The sequence below is a fragment of the Trachemys scripta genome, chromosome 2 (genome assembly GCF_013100865.1).
Source record: "Trachemys scripta elegans isolate TJP31775 chromosome 2, CAS_Tse_1.0, whole genome shotgun sequence".
Taxonomy (NCBI): Eukaryota; Metazoa; Chordata; order Testudines; family Emydidae; genus Trachemys; species Trachemys scripta.
In genome coordinates this window covers 37,521,353-37,540,155 of record NC_048299.1, presented here as the reverse complement: position 1 = coordinate 37,540,155, position 18,803 = coordinate 37,521,353, and the positions used below count along the sequence as shown (strand labels likewise).

At 39.6% G+C, this 18,803-nt stretch overlaps 1 protein-coding gene across 1 annotated transcript in view; it reads left to right on the top strand.

Annotated features, from left to right (window-relative positions):
* The window catches only part of MALRD1 (MAM and LDL receptor class A domain containing 1), a 371,329-nt gene that overhangs the window by 24,828 nt on the left and 327,698 nt on the right, over positions 1-18,803 (top strand). Inside the window, exons 6-8 of the mRNA XM_034760318.1 lie at positions 13,486-13,638; positions 13,784-13,889; positions 15,558-15,925. Of these exons, the coding sequence (XP_034616209.1) occupies positions 13,486-13,638; positions 13,784-13,889; positions 15,558-15,925 (627 nt within the window). The remainder of the gene's footprint in view (positions 1-13,485; positions 13,639-13,783; positions 13,890-15,557; positions 15,926-18,803) is intronic.

Here is an 18,803-nt window from a genome sequence, read left to right as displayed (position 1 = left end):
TCCACTGTTGACCAGATCTTTACCTTGAGATAGCTTTTTGAGAAGACGGCTGAACTTAATAAACTGTGAACATAACTTTTTATAGACTTCCACCAGACTTTCAGTTCAGTGCATTGAGCAAGTTTGTGGGATCTGATGAGGCATCTCAGCATCCCTGGGAAGATAGTGTCACTGATAAAAGAGCTCTATAATGGGATGGAAAGCTGCATTTGAGTCAATGGCACATACAAAGGACAGTTTCCTTCCTCCACAGGTGTTCAGCTAAGGCTGTGTTCTGTCACTATCATTGTTTAATATCAACTTAGATTGGTTGATGGATAAGCTTCAGGAGGCAGCTGTCGGTGGCATTGAGCTGAACATGATTCTGCTTCGAGATTTTGAATATGCCAGTGACATTGTCTTGTTATCTTAGTCTGGTGAATCACTTCAGCTGATGGACAATCTGGTCAGGCAAGGAGCAGAAGTCATTGGTCTGCTTATTAATCTGGATGAAACTAAGTCCCTGGCCATTTCCATCAAACAGCCTCTCGCTCCAGATTACAATGAGCTCAGATATTAACCTGTCCAGATGGACCATTGAGCAGGTGGTAGCTGTCAAATATTTCATCAGCATCATAGACTGTCCTGGAGGATGCTCAAAAGAAGTGGATGCTCGTAAAGCAACTGCTGCTGCCTTTTTTCAGGCTCTTCAGTGGTCTCTGTGAGGATATCATGACATCAAACTTGCTACAAAGCCATGGATCTATAGAACTACAGTTCTAGCAACTCTGTTTTATGGAAGTGAAAACTGGGGCCAACTGCCAAGGAAGGCTGAAGAACACCAGATTGACAGTTTTGATTCTTGTTGTCTCAGTCAGCTGTTCCATATCAAGAAGCAGGACAAGATCAGAAATGAGGATATTATAAGCCAAACTCAGCAACCTCCTCTATCAGCTCTGGTTCAGTTTCTCTTGGCTTTCTTGGTATGGATATAAAAAAATGGAAGATGAATGAATTCTGAAGTGTATGTACCAAGGAATGCCACTACATGGCTGGCGATCACATAAGCACCAAAAGTGTTGATGGTGTGACATGATTGCTAGTGGTGGACATATAAACTATCTTAAGCATCTTGCTAGATTGATCTGGGGGCACTCAGTTTGCAAGGAGGCCACATACCTTTGGGATTTGTGATAATGATGAAATCTCTGTATATGATGCCTTACTCATTGTGGTGTCTAGGCCAAGTGGGCTAGGATATTGTGCATATTATTTGAGATTATTTGAACTTGACACAGTTAACATTCCTTGCCGAGAGATGTCATAAATGATTACGCTATTGCACTGAATAGGTCAATTTGTTCATTGTTAATTGCAGTGTCAGTGCAAGTAACTAGAGAAATGTAATCCTGGTTTGCTCTGTGCAGTGTCTTAATGAAGCTCATAAATGGAATTGGGCCTGAACTTTACTGCCAGGTCTGAATTCAGGATATGAACAATCCCATATTTTAGAGGACTGGAATTCAGTGTTTGTATTCTCCCCATTAAGCAGTACTGGATAGGAACTGCGCTTTGAACCAAGATTCTGTGTCTGGATCCTGGCTTTTGGTCCTGGCCCAAAGCTACTTGCATTAGACTGCAATATTAAATTTCCTGTGCTGCCTATCAGAGAGCTCCCTGTTTGAACAGAATCTCAATCAATACCCTTAATGAAACAAGCAGCTTTAGTTAGGGTGACCAGATGTCCCGATAAGATCGGGACCGTCCCGATATTTCAGTGTCTGTCCCACGGTGTCTGTCCCACCAAAGATTGGTCAGGACGCATTTTGTCCCGATGTCTGCCGGCAGCACTGGGTTTTTGTTTTTTTTTTTCTTTTTGCTCAGCCGGGGCAGGACTCGGCTTTTTTTTCTTTTTTCTCTGCCAGCGGGCACCCCACCCCTATGTGTCCCTATATTTTCTTCCCCTCATCTGGTCACCCTACCTTTAGTACGTGTTAAAAAACACTAGATCTTAACATGAATAAAACCAGCATCTGCCATTATGCTAACTAGAAGCAAACAAAAGCATCCTAAACTCATTTCTTGTGGTGCACTGTCACTAAATAGGGCATAGGACAGAACCCTGGCCCTTGGTGGTGTATTTCTACTGAATAGGAGCAGAATTTCTCATTGTGTATTCCCTTGTAGATGATACTGGGAGAACTGCACCAGTCAGAGTATCGCCCTCCCAGAGCACTTCTAAATGCTGAATTGTATTCAAGTGCCTCACAGTACTAAATAGAGTAATAGCTCTTTACAGTCATCTCATTTTATTCTGACCCTTGATCTTAAAGGGCTTTGGATTAAAAAGTAATCATTTTAAAGTACCTGTCATTATGCTTAATCTCCACTGTAGTCAAATGTCTAAACAGCAGATTTGCCAAGATACACTGCTGTCTAAGGCGCTGATCCTGCAAACATGTAAGTAACATTAGTCTTATGAGTAATCCCATTGAATTCGCATGAGCAATGTACATGTATTGAGGTTCGAAGCATAAGGGCCTCATCCTTTTCCACTGAAATCAGTGGCAAAACTCCCTTTGACTTTGGTGGTGCAGGATCCAGCCCTTAGTGAGAGCAAATGCATGCTTTTTTTCTTAATCACATTTTATTAAAAATAATTTTTTAAACTTCTTCAAACTATTTATTTGGAAGAGATTTCCCTCTCCCCCCCATCAACTACATATTATCCCTAATGATCCTCATGTCACATTCCAAGTATTTTGTATGCAGAACTTTTATACTTTCTGAATATGACAAGGACTGACCTTTGAAGATAAAAATGAGAAGGGGGAAAGGAAGGTCCTGTGGTTAAAACACAAGGCAAGAAACAGACTGAGAATCTGAGCTCTGGTTCTAGCTCTGCCAAAGAACTCTCAAATGATCTCTGGCATGCTACTTGACAACTTTATGCCTTGGTTTCCCTCCCTGCAAAATGGAAATAAAAATACTTACCTACCTTAGAAGGGTATTGTGAGGATAAATACATTAATGTTTGTTCAGTGCTTTGAGGACTTTGGGTGGGAGCACAATGTAATAGCCAAGTTTCATTATATGTTTTATTGTTTACTGTGGCAACATTCAGGAATGAAAACATACAATACATCTTAGTTCATAACTTTTGTGATATACAGTATGTTTTTTTCCATAGAAATGTCTGTCACTGTTCCAAATATTAATTTCTCTCAGTGAAAAGAAATTTTGTTTTTCTTGTCATCTGTTGAGAATAGGCCACTTCCACCTTAATTGAATTGGCCTTGCTAGCAGACACCCCCCCACTTGGTAAGGCAACTCCTATCTTTTCATGTGCTGTAATATATATATACTTTACTGCTTACTGTATTTTTCACTCCATGCATCTGATGAAGTGGGTTTTAGCCCATGATAGCTTATGCCCAAATAAATTTGTTAGTCTCTAAGGTGCCACAAGGACTCCTCGTTCTTTTTGCTGATACAGACTAACACGGCTACCACTCTGAAACCTTCTAGACCAGAGGTTCTCAACTTTTTTTTCTTTCTGAGGCCTCCCCAACATGCTATAAAAACTCCACGGTCCACCTGTGCCACAATAACTGATTTCCTGCATATAAAAACAGGACCGGTGTTATGGGGTAGCAAGCAGGCAATTGCCTGGGGCCCATGCCCGAGGGCCCCCACGAAGCTACATTACTCAGGCTTCAGCCCCGGGTGATGGGGCTCAAGGCTTGGACTTCAGCCCCTTGTGGTGGGACTTCGGCTTTCTGCCCTGGGCCCCAGCGAGTTTAATGCTGGCCCTGCTTGGCGGCCCCCCTGAAACCTGCTTGAGGCCCCTTAGGAGGCCCCAAACCCCTGTTCTAGACTCTTTAAGGTCTTTTCAACCCAGACTGGTTGCCCTGCTCTTAAACTTTTCACTCTCTCAAAACATTCTTAGTGTTTATTTCCTCTATATCTAACTTTCAAATGCTCTTTATACACATCTCAATCATATTTGGTAATTTATTTTTCTTTTAATTAACATCACTGATTTTCCATAGATCTCCATGCAGCTCTAACCCCTGAAAATCTTTCAGCTTTGTTGCACTCTTCTGTAGTTTTTTCCAAGTGGATTAATATATGTTATAAAATACTATGAGCTGAGTGAATAACTGTTTTTTGTTTGTTTGGTGGCCAAACGAAAAAAAAATCTCAAAAAAGTCAGTTTTTGCTTTGTTCCCCCCTGTAGACATGCCCTTCATTGCTCATTGCACAAATTTGCGGGAGACCACTCTTTCACACACCAGTGCCCTTTTATTTCCTTGTATTTTCCCACCACCACGTATATACAGCTTTATACAGTTCGCTATCAGGCAGGTAGCCCCTTGGGGAACAGCTTGCTCTTACAGTTAGCTGGGAGCAACAGGCCCTCTCTCCTCACTTTCCTGTTCCTCCTACTTCCTTCCTGCTAGCTTTATAGGCCTTCCCCCATCAAGCTCCCAGGTGTTTCTCTTTTAGGGCTTTAATCAGCCACAGCCTGCCAGCTCCAATCATTTCCCCTTACTGGGAGCTGAGCTAGTAGACGCTGAGCTAACAGGGACTGAGTCAGTGCCTTTTGGCCAGCACCCTGTTACACCCGCACGCTCACACTTTTCAAAAAACATATATCTAGTTAATATCTAGAAAAGTAATTTCTAAACAAAAAGTTGGAAAGTGTTGCTTTTTTTATCAATTCACCAAAAAATAAAAAATAAATTCATTTTGAGTCAATCCAGAGTTGTATATTTTTGGCAAATAAACTATTTGTCTGAAAAAATTTGCCCAGAGCTATATAATATGTAATGAAAATAACAACAAAATACCATTAATTGAAATCTAAGAATATTTATCCCAGAAGCATGGTGAGAATGAACAAGACTCTCATACAAAACTACATACAGACAACTGATTTTTTTGTTTTGTTTGATGGCTGAACTGAAAATTTGGGGAGAAAATTGTTTCGGGTTGACACAAAATTAAATTTTTTAGATTACTTTGTGAACTCAAAAAGTCAGGAGAGAAAATTGTGTGGGGTCAAATGAGACATTGTCTTCAATCTGAAACAAATGTTTTGTTTCCCTTTTGAGGTTTTAAACCTTTTTTTTTTAGTATAATGGAAGTAAAATTTGAAATTAAATGTCATTTTGAATAAAAAAAAAATCAAAAGGTTTTGTTTTTATAAATGTCAAAACAATGTTTTGATTTTTTTTTAATTTTCAACCAGTACAGATCTCATGACTTTGTGTCAAATTTGCCAGTGTTTCATCTGACCTGCATCTATGTTTTTTCATCCAAAAAAATTTGCCTAGCATTACTTGTGTGGACATTAAAATGCTTACAAAATGTAACCTTCTGCCACCATACTGTATTATTTATTTGTGTTGTGATAGCATCTAGAGGTCTCCATTTAGAATCCTCACCAAGTAGTATATTTAGAAAAGTGATCTATCACAATTATTTGTGTCTTCTGTAACACCAGTATATACCATCAGTGCCAAAACCTGCATTATACATTTTGGAAGAAATCTAAAAACTTTCTTTTCCAATCTAATGACGATGATGGCCTAATTGATAAGACATGAGACTGAGAGTCTGGAGACCTCAGTTCTATTACTGACCTGATGTGTGACCTTGGGCAAGTCATTTCACTTCTGTGTGTCCCACTTTTTATCTGTTTTGTCTATACTGTAAGATCTCTGGGCAGGGACTGTCTCTTGATATGTGTTTGTATGACAGCGATTTGGTCTCAAGTCTCACAGTATCTGTTGTTTTTCTTAAATCCCAGCTCTCAGAGTTATTCTATTATGTGAGAATCTTTGTTTACATTTAAACAAAAACTAAAAAATGTCTAGCCTCGTGTTTTCAGAGAAACGCCTGAAAATGTGAACCAGAAAAGCTAAAAAAACCAAACCAAAGCAAGAAACAAAAACCAGAAGGCAAATAAAGATGTATTTATTTAAAAAAAACCCACATGATTTTTATGCCCATCTCAGGAGATTTTAGTTCTGAGGTCTGTTGATATTGAAATATTGAATAGCTGCTCAGTAAGTGAGCACCATCTATGCTATGCATTCAATGAGGTGGGGTCTTATGGAAAAAATAGAATGTGATCATGTAATAACATGTTAATTAAACTGTATCACAATACATACACACAAAACATACAGTAAAAGGGAATATTTACTTAGTATATTTAGCCTGTTACAGTGTAAAGTCAGAATCACATCTCTAGATGGCAGTGTTAGTTTTACAAATTATTTTTCTCTTCTGATTTTGCCTGTCTTGAATGAGAAATTCTTCCTTCATTAAACAAGGCAAATTATCTATGTGCTGTGCCTACCAAACTGTCATGTCTGTCTATTCCTAAAATAAGCCTGTCATGCTGGCTGGGGTGGATTACCAGTGTCAGTGCCTGCCTCAGGGCAGACGCCCCAAACTGGTGGTGTCTTCTACAATTAGATTTCATCAAGCCAGTAACAAATGTGAAGTCCTCTATCACTATACCAGTCTTACCATGGAGTTAGACAGTCCCCTTCAACTCTCCAGCCTATCTTGCCACTCAGACAAACTGAACTTTGTGATAATGGTCACTTAAACCAAAAATCACACTACATCAGGTTTCTCCCAGTACCAAGAGACCAGTCACTTGCCCCAGATCAATGTGTACTCCAGATCACACACCAAAGGTTTACTAGCTACGAAAAAGAATGAGAGTTATTGAGAGGTGAAAGTATGTAAAATATATGTACAGGTGAATCACAGTTTGTAACTTCAAATGGTGGCCGTGATGTAATAAACTGCCAATTTCCTAAAAATCTTTCAGTGCTACCCAAAATAATTCTGGGGATTTCTGTCTTCTCATTCAATTATTCTGTCCTGTTAGAATCCAAACGGTCCAGAAATAAAGCATCTCTCTTTGAATCCATATTTCTATCTTCTTTTCAGAGAAGACAAGCTGACAGTCTCTCTATCCACGTGGGCTTTTCCTTTGATGATGATGATGGGCAAGGAATGCACTTTGCACCTCTGACCTTAGGTCATCACCACGATGGACATTTGTTTTGGAATTAGCACCTTTTCCCCGAAAAAGTCCTTCATTAGCATTCCCCAAGGCTTCTTTGATGTCTGATGAGTTATTTAGTTACAGAGGTATAGACAGTGTAAATGTTTATTATTACATTGTAACAGGAACAGGTGAGTGAAAACAATGCATGTAACATCCCATTAGTTTTACGAAGTTTAAACACCCAAAACACTAATTGCTTTGATCTATACTAATACACAAGTGAATTGACCTGAATTCACTCTGACATTACCTGGTCTGCTACTGTCACAAAGTCCACATGATTGAAATCACAGCTAGTTCTATTACATGGCTGTTGTAATGGATTTCCCCAGACCCACTGACTGGTGGAATGGAAAGTGAAAGAAAAAGTGTTTGGGAGCATTGTGCTATATCTGCATTAAAGGATTGCTGAATTTAAAGACAATGTGGTTGTGTTTACTTGAACACCCCACGCTTACACACTATTTTGCTTTAGTAGATAGACCCCTAAGCATAGGTTCTTATTTTTAGTTTAAATTTAGTTTATATTTTTTAAAAGGTTCTAGTTTCAGGGCTCCTGTAGTTGACATTGTGCCGCTTGGTGTTACAAATGGATTCCCTGTGGCTTTACTTATTTCGCTTGCTAGTGTACCTAAAGCTAAACGTTCATCACATGATCCCAAAAGTGTAGGTTTGAGATAAGGAATTAGCAAATTTCAAGAAATGACTTCTTGGGGAAGAGGTAGTCTTCCACTTGTTTGAAGATGGTCTGCAATCTCCCCTCACTAAGAATCCAGTTCAGTAAAGAACTTAAGCATGTGAATTTGACTCATTTGACTCATTGATTTCACTTTTCAGAAACCACAGTGAACCGAAGTAGAGTAAGGGAGGGTTCATTAGGAGCCTGAGTTGACCAAACCATCGGACCTTCAAATACAGTTTTGCTTGTATCTGGTTTATATTTGAGGCACTAATTTGTTACTTTTGTCTGAAATATTGCAGTTTGCTCACACTTAAGATAAGCATTTATCTTTTTATTCTAGAAATTAGGCTGGCATTACTACAAGAATAATCTCACATTGTATTTTAGAATCTGTTGTGCAATCAAGAAGTGGCACACATGAGAGGAATAGTGTATATGGGAATAAAGACCTTATATAAATGTTATTTATTTTTATTTTAAATTGGTTCTGTCTTGATAAAGCTTTAAAGTAACTTTTCTCTATCAAGATGGATATTACCAAAGATAAGATGATGTATGGCCTAGTTGCTAAATTAAAAAAATTACCATAATTTGTCATGTTTGCAAGAGAAATGGTGACTTTGGGTCATAAAATGTTGACATGTATCTTTAATCTTCTGATGGATGAATGTTGAGGGGCTGTTGGTTGCTAGAGTCTCTTTCAATCAGTTATTTTTTTATAAGATTTTAGTTCACACTTTCCATAAAATGGTGAAATAATGTCATCTCAAGACCTTTTCACTGAGGCCATGACAGCTACTTCAGAAATGTTCTCTGGTCTGTATTTTTGATATTTTTGGGGATGTGGATGTCTCCAAATATTTTTGTTAATTGCTGGCTTAAGCAGGACTTTCCCAAAATTGACATTAGCTAAGGATAACTTAACTCGATTCTGATCAGAGTAGGTTGCATGGCTCCAAGATAGGCCTTGTAAGTGATTTTTCCAGTGCCTTGTAGGGAGCTGCTGGAAGGCAGAGTAAACAAAGTTTGCAAACTATAAGAATCAACAGTGAGACCAAGAAACCTCACCTTTCAGGTCAACAAAACCACCTGAGGGAAGACTGACATTCCTGAAACCCTAAAGCTAGCTAGTCAAGACATCAACAAACAGGCTACACTAGTCTTTGAGCAGTCTTTCTGCAGCCAAAGAAAGCCCACTAATAAGAAGTGCTGTTCTAGCAACACCCTCTGGTACATTGTTTGCAGTTTCAGCTAGAGCTGGGGAAAATGGTTTTCCCGTTCGATGAAAATTTTCAAGATTTCAAATATTTTCCCATTTCATATCAAGACAAAAAGCAAGTTCTTTAAAATTTTTCACAAAAAGGTGGAGAGAGAATGAGTAGCCACTTGCCTGGTAGTTAAGAGCACTCATTTGGGATGTGGGAAACCAAGGTTCAAGTTCCTGCTCTGAATCAGGCAGAATAGAGATGTGAATCTATATCTTCCACTGCCCAGTTGATTGTTCTAACTTCCAGTCTAGTACTTATTCTGAGGTGGAGTTCTCTCCCAATGAAAAAATCACTGCATCAAAACTTTCCTATCCAGCTTTATTTCCAGCTTCTATGCCAGGCCAATCCAGAGGACTTCCCTCTTATCTTTAGTATCTTATTTTTTCTTTTTCTAGTTTTGTCTTTTTGTTTTTATTCACTTGGCGACATACCAGCATTCTTATCCTTTAACTTTAGGATGCAAAAGTGCAGTTGTATGCGTGCATGCATTTGAGCACCGGTGAAGTCCATCCAAGGAAGATGCCAGAAAAAAGTTCCTCCAGTTTAAACCGCCCTAACAATAATCTTATAAAATACTTAATAAAATGGGTTCTGTATTTTGTGTTTGAGTCCTAGGAAACTTAAAGCTCTCAGCTGTAAACTGCCAAACAAGAGTCACCAAGCTTTCATTTATCAGTGTTCTCTTAAAATCTGGATTGTAATATCTGAGGGGGAGAGGAGGGAGAAAGGGTTAGCTACCACACTAGAATTGAAATCTAATGAGGAAACTTTATAATTGGCTTTGAGATTGTAGTTAAACATGAGATAATTTGATTTCAATATCAAAATATTTAACCCCAGCTCCAGGTTACAGATTAGATTGACATGGGTAAAACTCTATAGTTGAGGTTTGTAGCCAACCAGATAGCTACTTTCTTAGATTCCTTTTTAGAATTTATATGGATTAATTATTGGTTATATTTATTTGATTACTTTACTAATTGAATGATTTAATTCCAGTGCAACACTGATGCTAACCTGTTGATTTGTTTTTGATTTGATAGTTGCAATGCTTTACTTTTCATTTAGTATTACCAACAGTAGGTTAGCTGTGGTGATTTTTTTCTTTATCTTTATTTAATATTTTTAATAATTTACAAAACTGATACAGATAGATACAGACCGAGGAGTACAAGTAAACAATGAGATAATTGTGGTCAGCCTGATAGGCAGCAGTCTCTGCATACCACCAGCCTAACCTTTGTTTTCTTTACTTAAATTACAACTTCAGATAACCAAACTATTCTGGACCTTTAAAGGTTTGGTTTGACTTTTAGCTGAAAGTTTGAGTCAATTCTTATTCTGTCTAAGTATATTCATGCATTCCTAAATTGAATGCATGGTCTACTGCTTCCTTTCTTTTATGTTCCATCTTTTCACTCTTGGATGCAAGTCATCTGGGCTTGGAGACGTAGCTGGTTTAGCTTCTTTATTTACCTCTTTTGGTGTAACACCTGTGTCGGAAGTTTGTTCTTTTCTTTGCTGCTGCTCCCTTGGAATACAGAACATGGTTTCATATTTTTCCTGTTGGCTCTGGTGAGCAAAAACTAAAGGAGAAATAGTTTTCCTTGCCTATCTGTTGCTTCCTCTCTAATTATGTTCCTTCAATGCACCTACAGTCAACTCCACCAAACCCTGGCTCCTTATAGATTTGCAAAATATTATTCGTCGTCTTGTCATTTTTCATCAAGATTTTCTTAATCATTCTCTTATTTGTCATCTACGCTATATCTGCTTTTGGCATCAGCAGCACTGTTGATTTATATACCCCATATGAACTTGATCACACCCTGAATTTCCTTGTTGTCTTTCATTTCTAGGGTATTTATTTCTCAGTGGTATTCATAATGGAATATTTTATCTAATACACTCTACTTAATAGCCCCCAAAATTAGCGCTTCACCCCGATGGCCAAATGTTACATAAGCCTTTAAAATATGTGTCAAAGATTCTAATCAATCTCTTATGGAAATACCATATACAGTCAATAATTCTTCATTATTAAAAATAAAAATGGTACTTAAAGCATATGATAAAGCTTGAAAATGATGGACGACATAAAACAGTGCAGAAAAAAGATAGAAATAACATTAGGTTAATTTATTTAGGCTATCTGAAGTTTTCTATATCCTCAATTTTTAGGATTCAGCATTTTAATGCCCATAAATGACTGTTTATTGCTGTAAATTAACACCACCTTTTCCAAGGGACTCGGATAAATTTGAGTTTAAAATGTACATTAACTTCTGTGTTGTGATCAGATGCAATTGAGTTTTATGGCCAGAAAGGCTATGGCATAAGTGTGCTACTTGCTGAAGTTTCAGGTATTCTTTGAGGAGAATGTGAGTGAGGCTTAGGTTACCATGGCTGTCCACAGTTTTATTAAATCCATTTTATATGAATAAGTAATAAATCTCTGTATAAAATAACTACTCAAACAATTCTCTTTTAAACTCTCTTTTATAAAAAGAATGTATATATTGCAGGAATAAAATACCATTACATTTGAGCAATTATATTTAGGAGAGTGGATTCTGTTATTTTCTCATTTTTTGGTGTCACATATTTGTCAAGATTTCAGTAAATTACCTCAACACTTCCCATTTCTCCTCTGTCATCTTTTCACTTGCTTGAATATCTAGATATACTTCATTTAGCATTACACACATTTTCTTAAATTTTTACTTTTCCTTTAAATTAACCCCTCTGTCTTATCATTTTGGGGATGCAGCGAATGTATTTTCGCACTTAACTAGGCTGTGGTCTTAGGTCTTTTTCACAGAAATCCTACTTTCACCTGTTCGTTAATATCTTATGATTAAGGTCATGTTTTAGTCACGAGTATTTTTAGTAAAAGTCATGGACAGGTCATGGGCAGTAAACAAAAATTCACAACTCATGACCTGTTCATGACTTTTACTATATACCTCTAACTAAAACTTGGGCTGGGGTCCATGGGTGCTCTGGGGGGCTGGGCTGGGGACGCCGTGGGTGCTGGGGAGGATGGCCTGGGACCCCCACTGGTGCTGGGGGGAAGGCGGTCAGCAGCATACAGCCTGGGACCCCCGCTGGCACTGGTGCGGGGGTACAGGCAGTGGCGCATGGCCTGGGACTCATGCTGGCGGGGGGTGATCAGCAGCATGTGGCCCAGGCCCCCCACTGGTGCTGGGGGGAGTGCGGGCAGCAGGCTCCCTACCTGGCTTCAACCAGCATGTCTCTTCAGCTCCTAGGGGGAGGGGCGGCCAGGGGGGCTCTGTGTGCTGCTCCTGCCACAAGCGCCGGCTCTGCAGCTCCCATTGGATGGGAACCGCAGCCAATGGGAGATGTGAGTGTGGCGCCTGCGGGCACGGGCAGTGCACGGAGCCCCTGTCCCCTCCGCCTAGGAGCTGCAGAGACATGCCAGTCTGAGCCAGGTAGGGAGCTGGCTGCAGGGACATGTCGGTGGGAGCTAGGGAACACCCCTCCCCACCTCACCCTGGTAAGCCCCTGAGCCAGCTCTTGTCGCAGCAGAAGTTACGGAGATCATGGAAAGACTCAGAATCCGTGACCTCCGTGACTAAATCGCAGCCTTACTTATGATACTTGATAATGATAAGGTAGATCTTACTAGTAATTGAAGCATTGAGTGGGATTTGGAAGATCTGAGTTCAATTCCTGTTTCTGACATAGACTTTCTGTGAGATCTTGAATCCCTTCATGTCTCAGTTCCCAATCTGTAAAAAGAGCAATGGCGTAGCCAGGTGGAGGGAACGGGGGAGCGATCAAAGAAAAAGGCACTACCCGCTGCGGTGCTTTTACTTACCCGGCGGCGCGTTTACTGATGGGGCGGTGCTCCGGGTCTTCGGCGGCACCTCGGCAGCAGGACCTTCACTCACTCCGTGGGTCTTTGGTGGCATTTCCTTCAGTGCCGCTGAAGACCCCTGGGGCTAGTAAAGGGCCCACCGCCCAAGTGCCGCTGAAGACCCAGAGCTCTGCCGGGTGAGTAAAAATTAAAAAGGCGCCAAGAAATTGAAAAGGCACCACTTGTGCTCAGTGGTAGAGTGGCCGCTGCCCTGCTCCCCCCCCCCCTCCAGCTATGCTACTGAAAAAGAGGATAATACTACTACCATTTTTTGCCTCTCTTGTTTATTTAGACTACAAATCGTACAATGTGGATGTGCATGCGCACAGTGCCTGGCCCAGTGAAGGCCTGATCCTTGCTGATGACTATGTGCTACTGTCATTTCAATAAATAATATAAATTCACCTAATCTGATACCCTGTAACCCACCTGTCTTTTTCCTGTCTGACATATTGTAGAAATGTTTTGTTTTAGAGCCTTGTTCTTTTATTTACATTTTGGAAAGTTTTTCCACAGTCTGATTAGGTGGTGGTGGTGATGATCAGAGATACAAAGTGATACATCTCTTTCAATATTTCAGCTGCTAAATGTGACTTTGAAACAGACAGCTGTGGCTGGTTTGAGACTGTTAGTGCAGATGGATTTGACTGGGTAAGAAGCTCCAGAAGTGCACTTCCATCTGCTTTTCAGAAACAAGCCCCACCAGAGGATCATACCTATAACAACTCCGAAGGTAAGACATAAACAGGTGATTGATGCTGATACACATACACTGAACTGCCAGCCATTAAATCAGTGGCAATAACCCCTGCTGAAATCTTCTGCATTACACTGGCTCTGTGTATGTAAAGTTCTTTTCTATTTTTTTCCCCAAATAGGTCATTTTATGTTTGTTCTGAGAAACAGCAGCCGCCTTTCACAGGTTGCTCAAATACGAAGCCCCAAGTTCAACCAGGCTGGATCAGGTTGCACAGTGTCCTTCTGGTATGAATTATGTTTTATGTTAAATTTACGGAACATCTGACATTGCTTCTGTTGGACTGAAATTAAGGTTAGAGTTTCCAGTAGCGTACGTCTCCTTCGGCAATATTTATTGCCTCCTCTTACTCTTTAGTCGCACAGGCTTTGTTGTAACCACTAAGCAACAATAAGCTGAAGCATTTGGAAAAATGGACCTGAGACACAGGACAGTTTTAGTTTTTGATTTTAAGACATAATCCTTTAAAATGTTTTTTTCCCCAGAGTACACAGAAATCCGATGATGATTCCAAGAATACAGTTCTTCTAAGGATGGGTCAATCTCAAAATGTTAAGGAGGTTCAGTTTGGAATAGCTAACCACACAAAAGGCTAGCGGCTCATCAAGGCCTCCAGGAGATTCTAAATCAGGCTGTAAATCTCAGAAGGACAGGCTTTATTAAATGATTTAGTGAACAAAAAAAAAATGTTAAATGCAGGATGGTGGGGAAAGTTAATCAAGATTTGTGTGTTTAAGTTCAGGGTGGTGCTTATTTTTAAATGAACCAGTTTGTCATTGCTGAAATTTTGTTCAGTGAAAAAATTCAGAATTGTTTTTCTGAAGAAAGAGCTAATTGGAAATGACCTCATCTCTCTTATCACCAAAGAGTGGTACTGTTGTCAATAGGAGGCAAGTCTGTTTAGTGGTTAGAATATGGGACTGGAGGTCAAAAGTTCTGGTCTTATTCCCAGTTCTGGCACTGACTTACTGTGTCACTGTTGGCCCAGTCACATAATTTGTTTCTCTATATGTAAGAGGGATATAGTAATACTAAACTCATGGGGATGTCGTAAGCATTAATTTTGTAAAGTGCTTTGAGATCATTAGATGAAATGCAAAATGCCATTAATAATTATGGTGAAAGGAAAACATGTTCAGAGAATCATAGAATATCAGGGTTGGATGGGACCTCAAGAGGTCATCTAGTTCAACCCACCTCAAAGCAGGACCAATTCCCAACTAAATCATCCCAGCCAGGGCTTTGTCAAGCCTGACCTTAAAAACCGCTAAGGAAGGAGATTCCACCACCTCCCTAGGTAACCCATTCCAGTTACTCCTCGTTCTGTAATCTGGTACCACTGAGAACAGTCTAGATCCATCCTCTTTGGAACCCCCTTTCAGGTAGTTGAAAGCAGCTATCAAATCCCCCCTCATTCTTCTCTCTGCAGACTAAATAATCTCAGTTCTTGTATACATTAGATGTTTTGCTTTCCTTTAACGAAGCTTTAAATTTATCTGTTGAATTACATTCATACAATTAATATTTTGCCTGTGAGTGTATTGTGTTAATTGCTTACTATGAAAGAGAATTTCTCTGTACAGTTATGGATTCTAACTTAATTAAGAATCCTTCCTCCATCATAGTCTTAACTTCTTCAGAAGTGTCCATGATTCATATATCAGCCAAGTCTGCCAGAGCAGATAAGCTAATATAGCTATGGTATGACAATGAGATCACATACAGAATGGTGTTAATTGCTGCTGAACTGGTTGTAGGCACTGTGGACTGACTTCATTCCAGGGGTGATTCCATTAAATTCCATAGAATTATAACAGAGCTGATACTGATCCAGTATATTTAACATGATTCATCCTCATCATTTGCACCTTTTGAATTTTCCGCTGCCTTTTTAGGTATTACAATTATGGACAGTCAGTTGGAGCAGCAGAGATGCAATTACATGTTGATGGACTGAAAAACGCTACTGTCCTCTGGAGGATATACTATAATCAAGGAGAGCAGTGGTTAAAGGCTTTCATTCAGCTCGGCCGCCTCCCACGGCCCTTCCAATTATCACTGTATAAAGTCAGCCTTGGATTTTATGATAGTGTCTCAGCAATTGATGATATACATTTCGAGAACTGTGCTCTTCCACCTCCAGCAGTAAGCTGTGAAGGTCCTGATCGTTTCTGGTGCCGAGACACAAAGGCTTGCATCGACAGTTTATTGGTTTGTGATCTCGTGGATAATTGTGGGGATGGATCTGATGAGGAAAATTGCAGTAAGTACTTTCAGTTCTGTTCCTTGTCCATTAACAAAGTAATAATAATGACCAATTTCAGACCTGGAAGTTGCATTGCTTACACTAGGGATGAATAGATCTGTTGTTAAAAAACAATCTTAAAATGATTGACTGGTGCCATATACACCTGATAAGGCCTAGAAGTTAGCTCTTGTAGAAAATGAAAACAAATATGCACAGACCAATCTTCTGTATTACAAATGTGGCCATTTTTCTGTATTTTCTATGAAATATAGAAAGGCACTGCTTGTTCAGAATATAATTCTCAGAGTGGTAGTATGACGTGTATTAGGGTTTTTTGTTGTTGTTGTTTAATATGTTAACTTTCCTTAAATAGATAAGTATGGTGAAAATCTATATTCATATAAGATGTTGACATACTGTAGGGAATAATATCCCCTAATTCTGTATATGATGGAGGTAATAGTGAGATGGTTCTTGCCCCCCCCCCAAGGGTGCCACCTGGAACTGGGATTCCACTGAGCCCTCTGACTCACCAGCCTGGGCTCCCTCTGAGCACTGTGCTGCTGTGACAGGCTACAGACTGCACCCAGTCCTACACTCCCACCGGCATTCACAGAGGCAGGGCCACACCCAGCTGCAATTACATGCAGGCTTTGGCCACCCACTACATGAACCAACAATAGAGAGGCTACAGCCAAGATAACTCCCAGCTTCCCAAGCTAGGACCCCAGAGCTGTACTGTCCTGCCCTGGTCAAAACCCCGACCAGTATGAATTTAGGGAGAGGAATATGCAATAAACTCAAGCTAAAATTTTCCCCCAGGCATTTCACTTAAAGGCACACTGGTTTAGATTAAAACATAAAACAAGTTTATTAACTACAAAAGATAGATTTTAAGTGATTATAAGTGATAGCAAACAGATCAAATAAGATTACCTAGTAAATAAAACCACAAGCTAAGCCTAGGATACCAGAAAGATTGGATATGAATTAGCAATTTCTCACCCTGACTGATGATACAAGCAGACTTGCAGATTCTAAAGACACAAGCTGCACCTGCTTTGCAGCTTGGGCTCCCCATCCCCGTTCCAAGTCCTTTTCTTTCAGAGCTTCCCTCAGGCATTGAGTTGTGGGGGAGTGAAGAAGAACAGATGATGGCACTCCCTGCCTTATATAGCTTTTCCATATGGCGGGAACCATAGGTTTCAAACTTTGTTCCCAGACCAGTTTGTGGGAAAAATACAGGCACTCAAAATGGAGATCAGTATCATGTGATCTGGTCAGGTGCCCTTGCAAACCTTGCTGAGACATAGCAGCCATTACTTACAGGCTATCTGGAGGGTTCTCAGGATGTCTAGGCTGGAAATATTTTGCCTCGTGGGTGTCACTCAAGTGTAACCACATTTGAAATACAGATACATAGTCAATATTCATAATTTCAGGCCCCAAAAGGATACATGCTTACAAATAGGATTATCATATTCAGCAAATCATAAATTTTCCAATAACACCTTACATGACATCTTGTACAAATTGCATCATAATTATGTCATAATCATATCATAATCATACCCCCAAGGGTACAGATGTGGGTTGCAGTGTCACAAATCAGTCATAATAGTGACAGTGCGATTAACTATCCCCCTCCAAGGAAGAACTCTTAAAATGAAGAAAAGCTACTATATATTCACATTCATGATATTTACCTTTCAGTGTTTCAGAACCTTGCTGCTGTTGGCTTTCCCTCCATGCATGCACTCATAAATTTTAAGGCAAGAGGAACATTAACATATAGCAAAATTAATAAATAGCAAATACATTATCACATCCTGAGGTGTCTAAATTAGAAGGCAGATCAAAATGAGTTACAGTAGCAGGGGAGAACTCTTCGCATAGAGGGAGATTTGTGATGGTTTCACGCTTCCAGTCGTTGAATTTTTGGAAGGTGCCACTCTTACTGCAAGTGATGTCTTGTGGAGAGTCTCCTTTATCTCATTTGCTACCATGATCACTTTGTGACCCATAGACCTCCAGTTCAAGTCACAGTTGGGCCAGATAATTTACAAGTGAAGAGGCATCAAATGAGGCTTATGCTTTCTTTGGCATGGGCTCACTCTGTTATCTTCTTCATTCCTGAACAGCAACATTTCCTGCTTTCCTAAATCAAATAGCTTATTTTTGTCGGGCTGCATTTAATCCTGTACAGAGGTGAAAAGATGCAGTGTTAATGGAAAACTTCTGTTAATTTTAAAATAGATTATTCCTTAATCTAATGGAAAAAATTGTAACTCATCAATAATGTTTTTGCTAATATATACTTAGGCAAAATTAAATCTGTTTAGTAATTTTAATTTTTTTACACTATCTGATTACCTAAATCCTGATACTAATGTTAATTTACATGGGCTATCTTGTTATATAAAACCCAGAAAGCTATGTAAAGCAGCTAGACACCGAGACTGATCCTGGGGAAAATCTAATCTAGTACACAAGTCAAGAGGAAGAGGCTTCATGTTGATGGTGCAATAGGAAGCCACAGTAGGATGGAGGAGCTAAGAGGAGGGCACACAATTGGAGGTCAGGTTTTAAATTGGTGTGTGCATGAATGGAGGCCAGGATGAGAAGCCTTTAATATGTGGCCTTAATCTTTCTGAGTTATTAGAATTAATCAGTTCATTTTTCCTTTAATAAAGTTTATTACTGTTGCACAACTTGGTGTGAGCTGTTCTCAACATGAGTACACACTCTATGGTGTATTGATGATTATGATTCTGTATCCACACTGTAGATTCTGTACAAAGGTGTCCTCCTTTCTCTCACATTCCCATACACTTTCACTGCTTTTGCTTTTCTATTTATTTTTTCTTCCCCCAATTCCCAGGGTAAGAAGTTG